The sequence below is a fragment of the Ranitomeya variabilis genome, chromosome 1 (assembly GCF_051348905.1).
Source record: "Ranitomeya variabilis isolate aRanVar5 chromosome 1, aRanVar5.hap1, whole genome shotgun sequence".
NCBI classification, from domain to species: domain Eukaryota; kingdom Metazoa; phylum Chordata; class Amphibia; order Anura; family Dendrobatidae; genus Ranitomeya; species Ranitomeya variabilis.
The window spans coordinates 327,479,111-327,493,537 of NC_135232.1; the positions used below are offsets into that span (position 1 = coordinate 327,479,111).

A 14,427-nucleotide genomic window follows, 5' to 3' on the forward strand; every position below is an offset into this window, starting at 1 on the left:
GCACTTATTGTATATCACATTGACATATTTTTATCTACCTATCATGTTGCATATTGCTATTCCTATCTATGTCTATCTTTGAACATCGTTAATGCTTAAGTCTTTAATTTCTATGCAGCATCTAATTCCATACGTGTCGCACTCAGAGGCGTATCTAGGGTTTCTGGCACCCGGGGCAAGATTACATTTTGCGCCCAACTCGCCTCTCTTCCCCGTACACACACAAAACCATTTACGTCTCTGCACACTCACCCGCAGCGCTACGCATGCACGCACAAACACACACACATATTGCGTACAGTATAATGGCCGCACCTAGTTACTCCTACAAACGCAGCTGAGCTCCGTACACCTTGCACACGCGGCTCTGCTCCGTACATATGCGGCTCTGCTTCATACACCTCATAGACACACACGACTCCGCTCCGTACACCTCGTACGCACCCAACTCCGCTCCGTACACCTCGTACGCACACGGCTCCGCTCCATACACCTCGTACGCACACGGCTCCGCTCCGTACACCTCGCACGCACACGGCTCCGCTCCGTACACCTTGCACGCACACGGCTCCGCTCCGTACACCTCGCACACACACGGCTCCACTCCGTACACCTCGCACACACACGGCTCCACTCCGTACACCTTGCACACACGGCTCCGCTCTGTACACCTCGCACACACACGGCTCCACTCCGTACACCTCGCACACACACGGCTCTACTCCGCACACCTCGAACACACACGGCTCCGCTCCGTACACCTCGTACACACACGGCTCCGCTCCGTACACCTCGTACACACACGGCTCCGCTCCGTGCACCTTGCACAAACCCAGCTCTGCTCCATACACCTCAGACACACATGACTCTGCTCCATACACCTTGCACACACGGCTCCACTCCGTACACACCCAGCTCTGCTCCGTACACCTCGTACACACACGGCTCCGCTCCATACACCTCGTACACACACGGCTCTGCTCCGTACACCTTGCACACACGGCTTCCGCTCTGTACACCTCATACACACACGGCTCTGCTACATCCACACAAACCACTCCTGACCCCACACAAAACCTTACCCTCGTCCAGCACCATGAGAACCAGCAGAGTCCTGCAGTACACGAAGGCCCTTGATCATGTGACTTTTTGACCCCTCCCCTCCTGTGACCTCATCACAGGTCCTGTGCGCACAGAGCAGCGGCAACAGCTGTGGTGTGCGGCTCTCTGCGGTGGAGGGGCTCTGCTGTGGGGTAATTACGCCGCTGGGATTCGACGCGCAGCACTTTCTCTGAGCCGGCTGTCAATTTGACAGCCGGCTCAGAGAACGGGACTATCTCAGTGTGGGGGCGGCAGAATGCAGCCGACGAGGAGCCTCCTTGGACCGTCGCCGCATCATCAGGCGGCCCGCTGGCACCCCCCTGTCGGCTGCACCCGGGGCACATGCCCTGGCTGCCCCCCCCTGGATACGCCTCTGGTCGCACTGACAGCACACTTACAACACATGGACACGGACAGCACACGGATACATGGATGTCACTTAAGTACACAAGGAAGGCACATGGAAACGAACCAGTGCTGGTTTTTCCAGTACCAGAAACAGCAGGATAAACCTCTGAACATCTCTTGCTTCCAAGAGACTTTGCCTCTCTAGCAGGGGCGTAACTACCGCGGTAGCAGCGGTCGCCATTGCGACCGGGCCCCGCAGGTCAGGGGCCCCGGGCCGGCAGGTCTGAGCAGGGCCGGGCTGGCCATCTGGCACTTCTGGCAAATGCCAGAAGAGCCGATGCCAATAGTGGGCCGCTGCACTGTTCCTCCCCGGAACCGGCACCCCCCCAGTGCCGCCGCCGCCGCATTTAACTATACCGGCATCTATGACACCGGTATAGTTCAATGCAATGATGGAGGAGAGAGCGTCTGCTGACGCTCCCTCTCCCATCATTCCCCGCTCTGCCTCTGACAGTACACTGCGGGTGCGCGATGACGTCATATCATCGCGCACCTGCAGTGTCCTGGGCAGACTTCAGCCGCCAGGAGCAGCGCGGGCAAAAGGAAAGGTGAGGAGAGTTTTTTTTTTTTCTTTTTAACCGGACTGTGGGGCCATTATGAGATGAGATGTGATGTGGGCTGTGCTGTGCTGTGTATACCCCTGTGCTGGCTGTGCTATATATACCCCTGTGCCGGCTGTGCTGTGTATACCCCTGTGCGGGCTGTGCTGTATATACCCCTGTGCGGGCTGTGCTGTATATACCCCTGTGCCGGCTGTGCTGTATATACCACTGTGCGGGCTGTGCTGTATATACCCCTGTGCGGGCTGTGCTGTATATACCCGTGTGCGGGCTGTGCTGGATATATCCCTGTGCAGGCTGTGCTCTATATACCACTGTGCGGGCTGTGCTGGATATACCACTGTGCGGGCTGTGCTATATATACCCCTGTGCGGGCTCTGCTCTATATACCCCTGTGCGGGCTGTGCTGTATATACCCCTGTGCGGGCTGTGCTGTATATACCCCTGTGCGGGCTGTGCTGTATATACCCCTGTGCGGGCTGTGCTGTATATACCCGTGTGCGGGCTGTGCTGTATATACCCGTGTGCGGGCTGTGCTGGATATATCCCTGTGCGGGCTGTGCTCTATATACCACTGTGCGGGCTGTGCTGGATATACCCCTGTGCGGGCTGTGCTGTATATACCCCTGTGCGGGCTGTGCTGGATATACCACTGCGGGCTGTGCTGGATATACCACTGTGCGGGCTGTGCTGGATATATCCCTGTGCGGGCTGTGCTGTATATACCCCTGTGCGGGCTGTGCTGGATATACCACTGCGGGCTGTGCTGGATATACCACTGTGCGGGCTGTGCTGGATATATCCCTGTGCGGGCTGTGCTCTATATACCACTGTGCGGGCTGTGCTGGATATACCACTGCGGGCTGTGCTGGATATACCACTGTGCGGGCTGTGCTGGATATACCCCTGTGCGGGCTCTGCTGTATATATCCCTGTGCGGGCTGTGCTGTATATACCACTGTGCGGGCTGTGCTGTATATACCCCTGTGCGGGCTGTGCTCTATATACCACTGTGCGGGCTGTGCTGTATATACCCCTGTGCGGGCTGTGCTGTACATACCCCTGTGCGGGCTGTGCTGTACATACCCCTGTGCGGGCTGTGCTGTATATACCACTGTGAGGGCTGTGCTGGATATACCACTGTGCGGGCTGTGCTGGATATACCACTGTGCGGGCTGTGCTGGATATACCACTGTGCGGGCTGTGCTGGCACCCAACACCATGTTGCAGTGCAGGAGATTCCTGCAACAGTCCGAGGCGTATCTAGGGGAAGGTAGGGGGCGGGGCGGGGGAAGGTGGGGGGGAAAGGGGGGCTCCATTTGGAAGTTTGCACCGGGGCCCATAACTTTGTAGTTACGCCACTGCTCTCTAGTATGCTTGTTTTATTGTCATGTGCCTTATTTGAAAGTTGACTCATCTTTTTTTTTTTGCATATCACTTTTGTTAGTGTTGCTGTCATCAATTTTTAAATAACTTAATTTTTTTAAATGAAATGGATTAATGTCTAACTTTCACCCTCTGATATGTGTTCTATGTTTTGTTGTCAACAAAATATGGCTAGAAGAGATTTCCAAATGATTGCATTCTTCACGTATTCCACAGCATCCCAACTTTATAATTGGGGTTGTAGAATATTAGAACAATGCTTTAGAGGACAATGTTTATACATTAGTAGGTACTGTAGATTTACATGTATGTTGTGCACTTTTTTATGTCTGTTAAATAACCACTAGAATATGATGTGATATCACACAAGAAAGTTCAACAGTTTTTTTTTTTTCATTGTCTGTAAGCTGCATTATTTCCATTTCCACTAGATGGAACACTTCCTCTTCATAGCTGTTGATAAGTTTTCTTTTCAAAAGCATTAGTGATACAAATTACCTCTTACTGTATATAGATGTAATTTTTGGTTCTGGGTATGGTGTTTGTCTTAAATGCTTAAGCCCCGTGTATGGTGAAAAGACTTTTGGCCCTATTCATTTGCGTTTTTTTTTTTTTTATTATTTCTTTGTCTTGTATGCGTTAATGTTTTTTGTGCAAAAATCACACTATGTGCACATAGTTCATTAATTTTGTGCAATATAAATAGTAACAGGAAAATAAAAAATCATTCCAAGGGAAAATTGGAGTACATTTGTACCAAAGTTTGCAACAGAAAAAGCTGCAACTGATGAATCAGCACAAACATGTGGAAACCCTAACTCACAGTCATAATAATCAACATAATAAACAGGTGAACATGTAAAAAATAGGCTTTAAAAATGGCACAAATTAAGAGGATAATTAACCTTCGTTCCCACAATGAGCTTTTGGTGAGTTTTGATGTTGCAGAATTGCTACTGCATTTCTGCACCTATTACCATATATACTCGAGTATAAGCCAAGATTTTCAGCCCATTTCTTAGGCTGAAAGTGCCCCACTCGGCTTATACTTGAGTCATTGTCCCAGGGGGTCGGTGGGGGAGGGGGAGCGGCAACTGTCAAATGATACTCACCCAGCAAGTCTCTGCATGTCCCTGCTTCTTCGGCGCCTGCAGCTCTTCCTGTGTTCAGCGGTCCCTTAGGAGTGGAGCGCATATTCATTACCATAATGAGCGGTACCAGTGACCGCTGAACACAGGAACAAACTGCCGGCGTCAGAGACCATCGCATCGGAGAAGCTGCCAGGGATCGTGCCGGGAGGGTGAGTATAACTGTGGAGGGTGAGCATTGCAATATTCACCTGTCCCCGTTCCACCGCCGTGTGCAGCTGTGTCTTCCGCGTCCTCTGGCTGTGACGTTTAGGTCAGAGGGCACGATGATGTGTTTAGTGCGTGCCCTCTGCCTGAACAGTGACTGCAGAGACCCGAAAGACAGAGCGGCACGAGGCGTGGAACGGGGACAGGTGAATATCGCAAGTGCTGTGTCCTCGCCTGCTCAGGACAAGACTTATGTCTTTTTTTTTAATCACAGCAGCAGCATATGGGGCAAATGTTTCCATGGAGCATCTTATGGGGCCATAATCAACCTTTATGCAGCATTATATGGGGCATATTTTCTATGGAGCATCTTATGGGGCCATAATAAACCTTTATGCAGCATTATATGGGGCACATTTTCTATGGAGCATCTTTTGGGGCCATAATAAACCATTATGCAGCACTGTATGGAGCAAATGTTTCTATGGAGCATCTTATGGGGCCATAATCAACCTTTATGCAGCATTATATGGGGCAAATGTTCCTATGGAGCATCTTATGGGGCCATAATCAACCTTTAGGCAGGATTGTATGGTGCACATATTTCTATGGAGCATCTTATGGGGCCATAATCAACCTTTGTGCAGCATTATATGGGGCATATTTTTGTATGAAGCACCTTATGGGGCCCATCATAAACTGTATGGAGCATTATATGGGGCATATTTTGTATGGAGCATCTTATGGGGCCGATCATGAACTGTATGGAGCATTATATGGGGCTCCTGATTCAATATGGATATTCAAAAACACTTAACCTACTGATGTCTCAATTAATTTTACTTTTATTATTATCTATTTTTATTTTTGAAATCTACCAGTAGCTGTTGCATTTCCCACCCTAGGCTTATACTCAAGTCATTAAGTTTTCCCAGTTTTTTGTGGCAAAATTAGGGGTCTTGGCTTATACTCGGGTCGGCTTATACTCGAGTATATATGGTAAGTAAATTAGATTACTTTCATTTTTTCATTGCAATTTTTAGAGCGTTTTTTACATGAGTTTTTGTCAAGTTTTTGTGTCTTTTTCATATCCCTGTTTAAACAAATTCAAAGTAAAACTGGATTTTTTGCACTCTTGATCAATTATGCAGATCCAGATCACACAAAGGCTTGCAATTTTTTTTTATTCAACACGTTTCAAAGTTATTCCAAACTTCTCCCTTAGAACAATAACCATATGATGTGATATGGTTATTGTCCTGAGGAACAGGTTTGGAATAACTTTGCAAAGCATTGCCTTTTAAACCAATAAAAATTGCAAGCCTTTCATCGTGTTACCTGGATCTGCATAATGGATCCACAGTTTTAGTTTGAATTTGTATAAGCCTGGTCTGAAGATGCGGGGATCTGCAGCAGCAGCCATTTCTTCTATGTCTTTACATAGTTGTGTGATCACAACCATACCAGATTAGCATAACCTTGTTTAATTAATTATTTATTATATTTACCCAGATACGACTCTATTTGCACATTTTTTTTTTTGCTCCTAGCTTTCTTCATGTTTTAAACAAAGCTGCTTTGTTTTCGATACTTCTTGGAATTTGACTTTGATACAGTCATGTGCGGATTACATGTGTTTTTGGTGCAATTATGTGAGCAGGTTGCGGGATGCAGTGACGGACAAGAGGCAGAGCAAGCGTTAACTAATTTACTGAACACAGGGATTCTCCACACAGAGAGGTAAACAGTTAAATGGAGAAATAATAAGCAGTTCAGATGTAAAAGGATATACTGGTTGAAGGAACAACGGATATAGTAGGAGTAATAGTTCTGGTAGGGATAACTTATCCAGACAGTCGGTACTCAGGCTGTGGGGGTTGCAAGGCAAGCGGTGGCATCAACAACGTCTGGCGCGGGGTTGGTCCGGTGAAGTCCTGGAGATAACGATGATCCGTCTTCTGGTGGCAGCGGTTAGTCTCTGTTACCCTGTGCTGAGCTTCTAGTCCATATACTGAAACGGTAGTGAGGATATGAGCCACAGCAGTGTTTGGGCCTAACGTGGCTCGGCAAATTTACACCGGGTGGTCAGGGCGCAGATAACAGTCACACACCAGTTGTCTCTCAGGCGGCCCATGCGCAGTACTCATGGGCCCGAAGCATTTGGCGCTTTGCCCTGTCAGGGTCAGCAGAACACTGCACATCTTTGTGCACAGTCTCTGCAGGAGGCAGCGTGGATGCTGGGGTGCTGTCCTGAGTTATGGCAGTGCTCGAGGGACAGAGCACTCACTTCTCCCTGCTGCGTGATGTCTGTTCCCGCCAAACCTGACCGCTTCCACATGCGCTGTGGCTTTTTTAGCTTAACCATACCCCCCCTACTTCCGAATGCAAGTCTAGGTCCGGTCCCCTAAGCTTTTCCCTGGACAACAGAGGTGACAGCTCTGACAGTTCCGGACCCGGAGCAAAGCAATTACCCACGGCCCGGTCCTCCTTCTTACACTTACACAGTGGAAACGCACTAAAAATTCATGTACTTATTTTACCTGCGGCTTTTTACAATAAGTTTGAAGGGCCCAAGAAAAAAGGAGTCCAATGTCCACCTTCAAAACAGGAGGAATTTTGCATTCTGATGAACTGGACTGCAAAAGGCGCATAAATTGTTCCTGCACAGGGGCCCATGTACAGCCAACGATAAAAGGTAAAAATGCAGCACTCACAAAGCTGCATAAAATATCTACTTCTAGCTTTCTGTAGTAGCTGTAGAGTTACATATCATTACAAACACTTCCAAATTTGATTTCACAGTGCTGTTAGCTACTAACATCCCCCCACACTGAATGCCACCAGATGAGATCTGAAAGTGTTTGTAATTATACATAACTTACTGTAGCTCTGCTGTATCTTTATACAGTAGGTGCATGAGATCAATGAGTAGAGGAGCTTGTGCTCTTTTTTCACATGTTTATTACTGCCTGCTTATGATTGGTCAACCTCATGCAGGGAGAGAAGTATTTGCCCCCCAGTGACACATCTCTGGTAACACGCAGTTGAACTATAACACAAATTATAGCCTAAATTTGCAAGCTAAAATCTCTGCAACAAAGTAGAGAAATTAAAAAATAAATGCTATGTCTTACTCAGCTATGCAGCCACTATGCCATGATGTGGCCAAATTAACATGGTCAAATTGGTGAAAGGTCCTGTTTAAGTTGAAGAGTAAAATACCTAAAGAAATACCTAAGCATTCTTAGAGAGAGAGTGTTGATTGGTTGACAACACTCCCAAATACAGCAGTCACCTCCCTCCCCTTATACAGAAGAAGTCAGCAGTCACAGCCCTTGTCCCATCAGTGATCTAGTGCTGCTGTATTGTGCCTGTATTCTCCTCTCTGATCTCCATAAATGTGGATCCTCACGTCGTGTAATATGTTTCTTCCCTTCTTCATCACAGTTTATTGTTTATCATGTAAGTATAATATTCATACACCTAATATATTGGACCTGTCTGCGCTGTTATCTTCTATTACATCATTGTGTTCATAGCAGAAAGTATATTGAGACAACTATGGAACATAAATAATCCTGTTCTTTATATTTCTCTACATACATTAAGCAGGTTTCCCAATATCACATTTTTTCTGCAGGAAATGAAGCAGAAATTTCAGTTCATAATTGTGCAATTCTCTTCTGATAGTAGGTTCAGTGCTGGGAAATGTCATCACCTCGGAAAGACAATACGTGGAGGCTAAACCCAGAGAACCAGTAACATTATCCTGTAACTACTCCACCAGTAGCTCTACACCATATCTGTACTGGTATCGTCAGTACCCCCAACAAATCCAGTATATTCTTATCCGGGGAGGAAAAGGCTATTCAAACATCAAGAGGTATAATCCAGATTTGGGGTCTGAAAAATTTGAATCCGAGACCAGCGATACAACAACCTCATTAACCATCGCCAGCCTGACCGAGTCTGATTCTGCCTTGTACTTGTGTGCTCTGAGTGATGGAGCACAGTGAAGAAAAAGCCATTGTTTACAATGTCAAAAACTCACCGTGTAATACAGCTTCATAGCCACCAGGAGGCACAATACAATCATATGGAGTAGAAAGTAAAGCAGGATTGTTTCTTGATTTTTTTTTGGTTAGTGTCATCCACCCACTTTTACAATGAATACATGCAGCTTTTTCTATGTAAAATATTAATTAATTTACTCTGTGGAGTCTTTTTTCTCAATGACTGTTTCCATTTTACTAGAGGATGGCAAATAACTTTTTTTTTATGATAGGTCAAAACCGACCCGAATCATGTTCTCCAGTGTCTCGGTTACTGGGGGTTTCCATTGCTGGGGGCATTATACACTTATTCCTCAGCGGCGTTACAAGGCAATGCTGAGAAATAAGTACCCTTAACTGCCGCCTTTAACAGGCTTTTCGGCGGTCATTAAGGGGTTAATATACAATAAACAATTACAATACACACAATTACAATAAAGCCTCAAGCTGCACAGTATAGGCCCCCATTCACATTAGATGTTAGTTGGCCGAACGATGCCATAACAGCCAAATCTCCCATACACAGAAAGTGCTCGCTCAGACAAGCATACCTATGTTTTCTATGATAAAGCCACCAACTGAGATGATGGACGTTGGACTGATCTCCGTTTAAACAATAAGTCAATCACTCCCCAATGAAGGGACTTCCTGAAACAGTTTCAACTAAAAAAAAACTTTTTGCCTGCCACAAAAAAACTTCTTTGGGCAAAAGGCCTTATATGCGTCTCTGCTGACAGTATCACACTTGAAATTTGAGTTGACACCAAGCTGCTATTCATATGAAAACATCTGTATTGTGTATGGAATCATCCATTGATATAGAGTAATGTTCCAGAAAATGAAGTATTTCTACCAGAAAATTATTCCAATTACACATGTTTTATTATACATATCCTTATTTCCTTTGTGTGCATATTGGAGCAACACAAAAAAGTGTGAAAAATAGGCAAATTTCACACAAACCCCCAAAACTGTCTGGACAAGTTTGATGGAACCCTCAACTTAATATTTGGTTGCGCACCCATTGGAATGAATAACTGCAAGCAATTGCCTTTTATAACCATCAACAAGCCTCTTACACCTCTCAACTAGAATATTAGACCACTCTTCTTTTGTAAACTGCTCCAGGTCACTCATATTTGAAGGATGCCTTCTCCCAACAGCAATTTTAAGATCTCTTCGCAGGTGTCCAATGGGATTTAGAACCAGACTCATTGCTGGCCACTTCAGAACTCTCTATCACTTTGTTTCCACCCATTTCTGGGTGCTTTTTTGAAGTATGTTTGGGGTCACTGTCCTGCTGAAAGACTCATGACCTAAGACGTAAAACCAGCTTTCTGACACTGGACACTACATTGTGACCCAAAATCCATGGCAATCTTCAGATTTCATCATGCCTTGCACACAGTCAATAAACCCAGTGTTAGAGGCACCAAACAACCCCAAAACATCTTTGAACCTCCACCATATTTGACTGTAGGTACTGTGTTCTTTTCTTTGTAGGCTTCATTCCATATCGGTAAACAGTAGAATGATGTGTTTTAACAAAAATCTCTCTCTTGGTCTTATCTGTCCACGAGATGCTTTTCCAGAGGGATTTTGGCTTACATACATTTTGGCAAACTGCAGTCAAGCTTTTTATGTCTCTGTGTAAGCAGTGAGGTCCTCCTGGATCTCCTACCATAGCATTTCATTTCATTCAAATGTCAACGGATAGTTAGCGCTGAACTTGATTCACCCTGGGCCCGCAGGGGCTGCTTGTCCACCATCCGGACTATCCTGCATTGCAACCTTTCATCATTTTTCTCAGCTGTCTAGAGATTAGCTACAGTGCCATGGGTTGTAAACTTACTGATTATGTTGCGTACCAGGAACAAAGGAACATCAAGAACCCTAGAGAAGGACTTTTCAAAAATGTTGGTTCTCAAGTCATCAGACAGTTCTTTTCTCCGCTCGCTTCCTGTTCTCCATGCATAGTGTGGCACACACAGACATGCAAAGATTGAGTCAACGTCGCCTCTTTTTATCTGGTTTAAGGTATGATTTTCATATTGCTCATATTACTTGCCACAGGTAAGTTTAAGCGAGCATCACATGCTAGAAACAAAATTGTTTACTCACATTTTTGGAAAAGTGCCAACAATATTGGTCAGCTCATTTTTAGCATTTTATGTGAAATATAGTCCAATTAGCCTTTTTTTCAGTTTTTTTAATGTTTCAAACATATAAAGGAAATAAACATGTATAACAAAACCTATGCAATTGTAAACATTTTCTGGGAGAAATACTTCACTTTCAGGAACATTTTCAAGGGGCGTCAACACTTTTGACCATGATTGTATGTTGCACATATAATCAAAAGGGAGTTGTCCAGCACTTAGATATTGATGACGTATCCTTATTCTTTGGATAAGTCATCTATATCAGATGGTTTGAGGTCTAACACCTGTAACCCACATGTTCAGCTGTAGGCAGGTATCACTGCAGCCAGAACTGAAGCAGATCACAGTTCCACACAGTGTGTAGGGATCCTCTCATATAGAAATATGCGCGCTCATATGTTTTTAGTAAATAATAAGGTTTTGGGCACCGAAGAGCATTTTTTCAGAGCGCACATTCAGCCTTAAGCTATCTCTTAGTGCATCCAGTATGTTATGTGACATCCATGTCCTTCCTGGTGCTGGGAGGGTTATGAGAACCTATTGCAGCAGCCTGCTTGGTAGAAAGTGTTAGCGGCAGGATGCAATTGTACACCTATACTATGTGTGAATATATAGGTGACACACTGATGCTTGATAAGAGAAAAGTGCAATTGAAGAGCTGTAATTTCTACAGAACCAAGATGAGTATCGCTGCTTATTCATTTGTAGTATGAATTTAACAGGATTTATCCCATTGTTGATCCATTACTGTGATACTTTGGACTTTCTATTCTTTATTGACTGCATTAGAAAAATGATCATTACATTTGCAGTAACAGTTGGATTGGTGCAAACATACAATCAATCATTCAGATTTTAACAGTTTGTACCTAAAATATGTCACCTGTTTCCTTTTAAATATTAGAGATTCATTTCTCTTCTGTACAGTAACATAATGGTATGACAGTGCTGTGTACCAGACAGAGGGTTGATTGGTAGATGACACTTCTCCCCTCCCCCTTATACAGGAGACATCAGCAGTCACAGCCCTTGTCCCATCAGTGATCTAGTGCTGCTGTATTGTGCCTGTATTCTCCTCTCTGATCTACATAAATGTGGATCCTCACATCGTGTAATATACTTCTGCCCTTCTTCATCACAGTTTATTATTTATCATGTAAGTATAATATTCATTACCGCTAATATATTGGACCTGTTATACTCCATTAAATCATTGTGTTCATGGCATAAAGTCTATTGTTGACAATTGTGGAACATAAATAATTGTGTTCTTTACATTTATCTAAATGCCCTAAACTGTTTTTTCCATATGAAGCATTTTTTCCTGTCTGAAGGATATGAAGCAGAAATTTTCTCATTTCATATTTTTCAATTCTCTTCTAGTTTCAGTGCTGGGAAATGTCATCACCTCGGAAAGACAATATGTGGAGGCTAAACTCGGAGAACCAGTAACATTATCTTGTAACTACTCCACAAGAAGCTCTACACCATATCTGTACTGGTATCGTCAGTACCCCCAACAAATCCAGTACATTCTCACCAAAGGAGGAAAAACCTATTCAAGTATCAAGCTTTATAATCCAGATCTGGGGTCAGAAAATTTCAAATCAGAGACCAGCGATACAACAACCTCATTAACCATTGCTAGTGTGGAGATGTCTGATTCTGCCTTGTACTTGTGTGCTATGAGTGAGGGAGCACAGTGAGGAACAAGCCATTGTTTGCAATATCATAAACTTATTGTGTAATACAGCCTCACAAACACTAGGTGGCACAACACATTCACATGGATTGCAACTCAGACTAGAAAGTAAAGCAACACGGTTTCTTGATTTTTTTTTCCTTAAAGTCTCCCACTGTTACAATAAATGAATGAATCATGTGTTTTTTTCTATGTTGCATGTTCCCTTTTTGGGGTGTTTCCCCCCTCTTTTTTTTCTGACATTTTATTATTATTATGAAGATGATAAATAACATTTTTTAAGATAAGTATCATCAATTATAAGGGTATGTGCACATGATGTGGAAAACGCTGCAGATCCGCAGCGTTTCCACAGCTGCGGGTCCGCAGCAGTTTCCAATGAGTTTCCATTACAATGTAAACCTATGGGAAACAAAAAACGCTGTGCACATGCTGCGGAAAATAATGCGTGGAAACTCAGTGGTTTACATTCTTTAGCATGTCACTTCTTTCTGCGGATTCCGCAGCGGTTTTACAGCTGCTCCTATTGAAAACCGCAGTTGAAAAACCGCAGTGAAATCCGCAGAAAAACTGTGGTAAATCCGCAATATATCTGCAGCAAAAACGCAGCGTTTTTGCCCTGCAGAGTTATCAAATCCGCGGCGGAAAAATCCACAGTGGACTATTATACGTGTGCACATAGCCTTATGCTTTAAGAAGATTAAAGGGGTTAGCCAGTCTTCTGCTACAAGTCTGCAGTCAATCTATATGATCGAAGACTTCAGAATAATTACAGCCGAACACCACATGTTTTCAGGTTTCTCCTGTGCTGCTGGTGAGAGTAGGTGGTCCAAAGATCAACAATTATGTGATTTGCAACTAGACATTCTTGCTCAAATTCCTTGTATTGTGCAAGACCATGAATGTCTGGTCAAAAATTCTCCAAAGGAATATTTATTGCATGACCCCAACACTGGAGAATCCTTTCGTAAGGAGACTGGACAACAACTTTTTTCTTGTAGCTGTGTCTCCTAGGAACATTTATGTCCCTTGTAATATCAACCTCTTTCTTGTATTCATTACTAAACCTGAAAAAGATGAGAGGAGCTAAGAGGAATAAAAACAAAACATCTGATTTGCACTAATAGGGTAATCTAACATTTAATCAAAATAATTTTATTTTTAGTTCTCCCCTTGCAGAGTTCAACTTCGTTCTGTTTGAAGGTGTATTTTGGTCAAATTATATTTTGGTAGTCAGGAAAATGTACAAAGACCATAGAATAAAGCAATATATGGATTCTTTCTGCATTTAGATCTTATGTATCTGAAATTTGATGTATCAGATTTTATATTGATTTTACTATATTGCAATGTATTATACACTGTGTGCAGAATTATTAGGCAAGTTGTATTTTAGAGGATTATTTTTAGTATTGATCAACAACTATGTTCTCAATCAACCCAAAAGACTCATAAATATCAAAGCTTAATATTTTTGGAAGTTGGGAGTGTTTTTTTTTTAGATTTGGCTATCTTAGGAGGATATCTGTTTGTGCAGCTATTACTGTGCAGAATTATTAGGCAACTTAATAAAAACTAAATATATTCCCATCTCACATGTTTATTTTCACCAGGTAAACCAATATCACTGCACAAAATTTTGAAATAAACATTTCTGACATGCAAAAACAAAACGCCCAAAAATTAGTGACCAATATAGCCACCTTTCTTTATGATGACACTCAGCAGCCTCCATCCATAGATTCTGTCAGTTACTTGATC

General features: G+C 43.7%; 1 gene segment (V, D, J or C); it reads left to right on the forward strand.

Moving 5' to 3' along the window:
- The first annotated feature begins 10,841 nt into the window (after nt 1-10,841).
- LOC143795344 (T cell receptor alpha variable 19-like) lies at nt 10,842-12,670 on the forward strand. The segment is given in 2 exon segments: nt 10,842-10,875; nt 12,348-12,670. Coding segments are annotated over 2 exon segments (357 nt in total).
- Nucleotides 12,671-14,427: the final 1,757 nt, after the last annotated feature.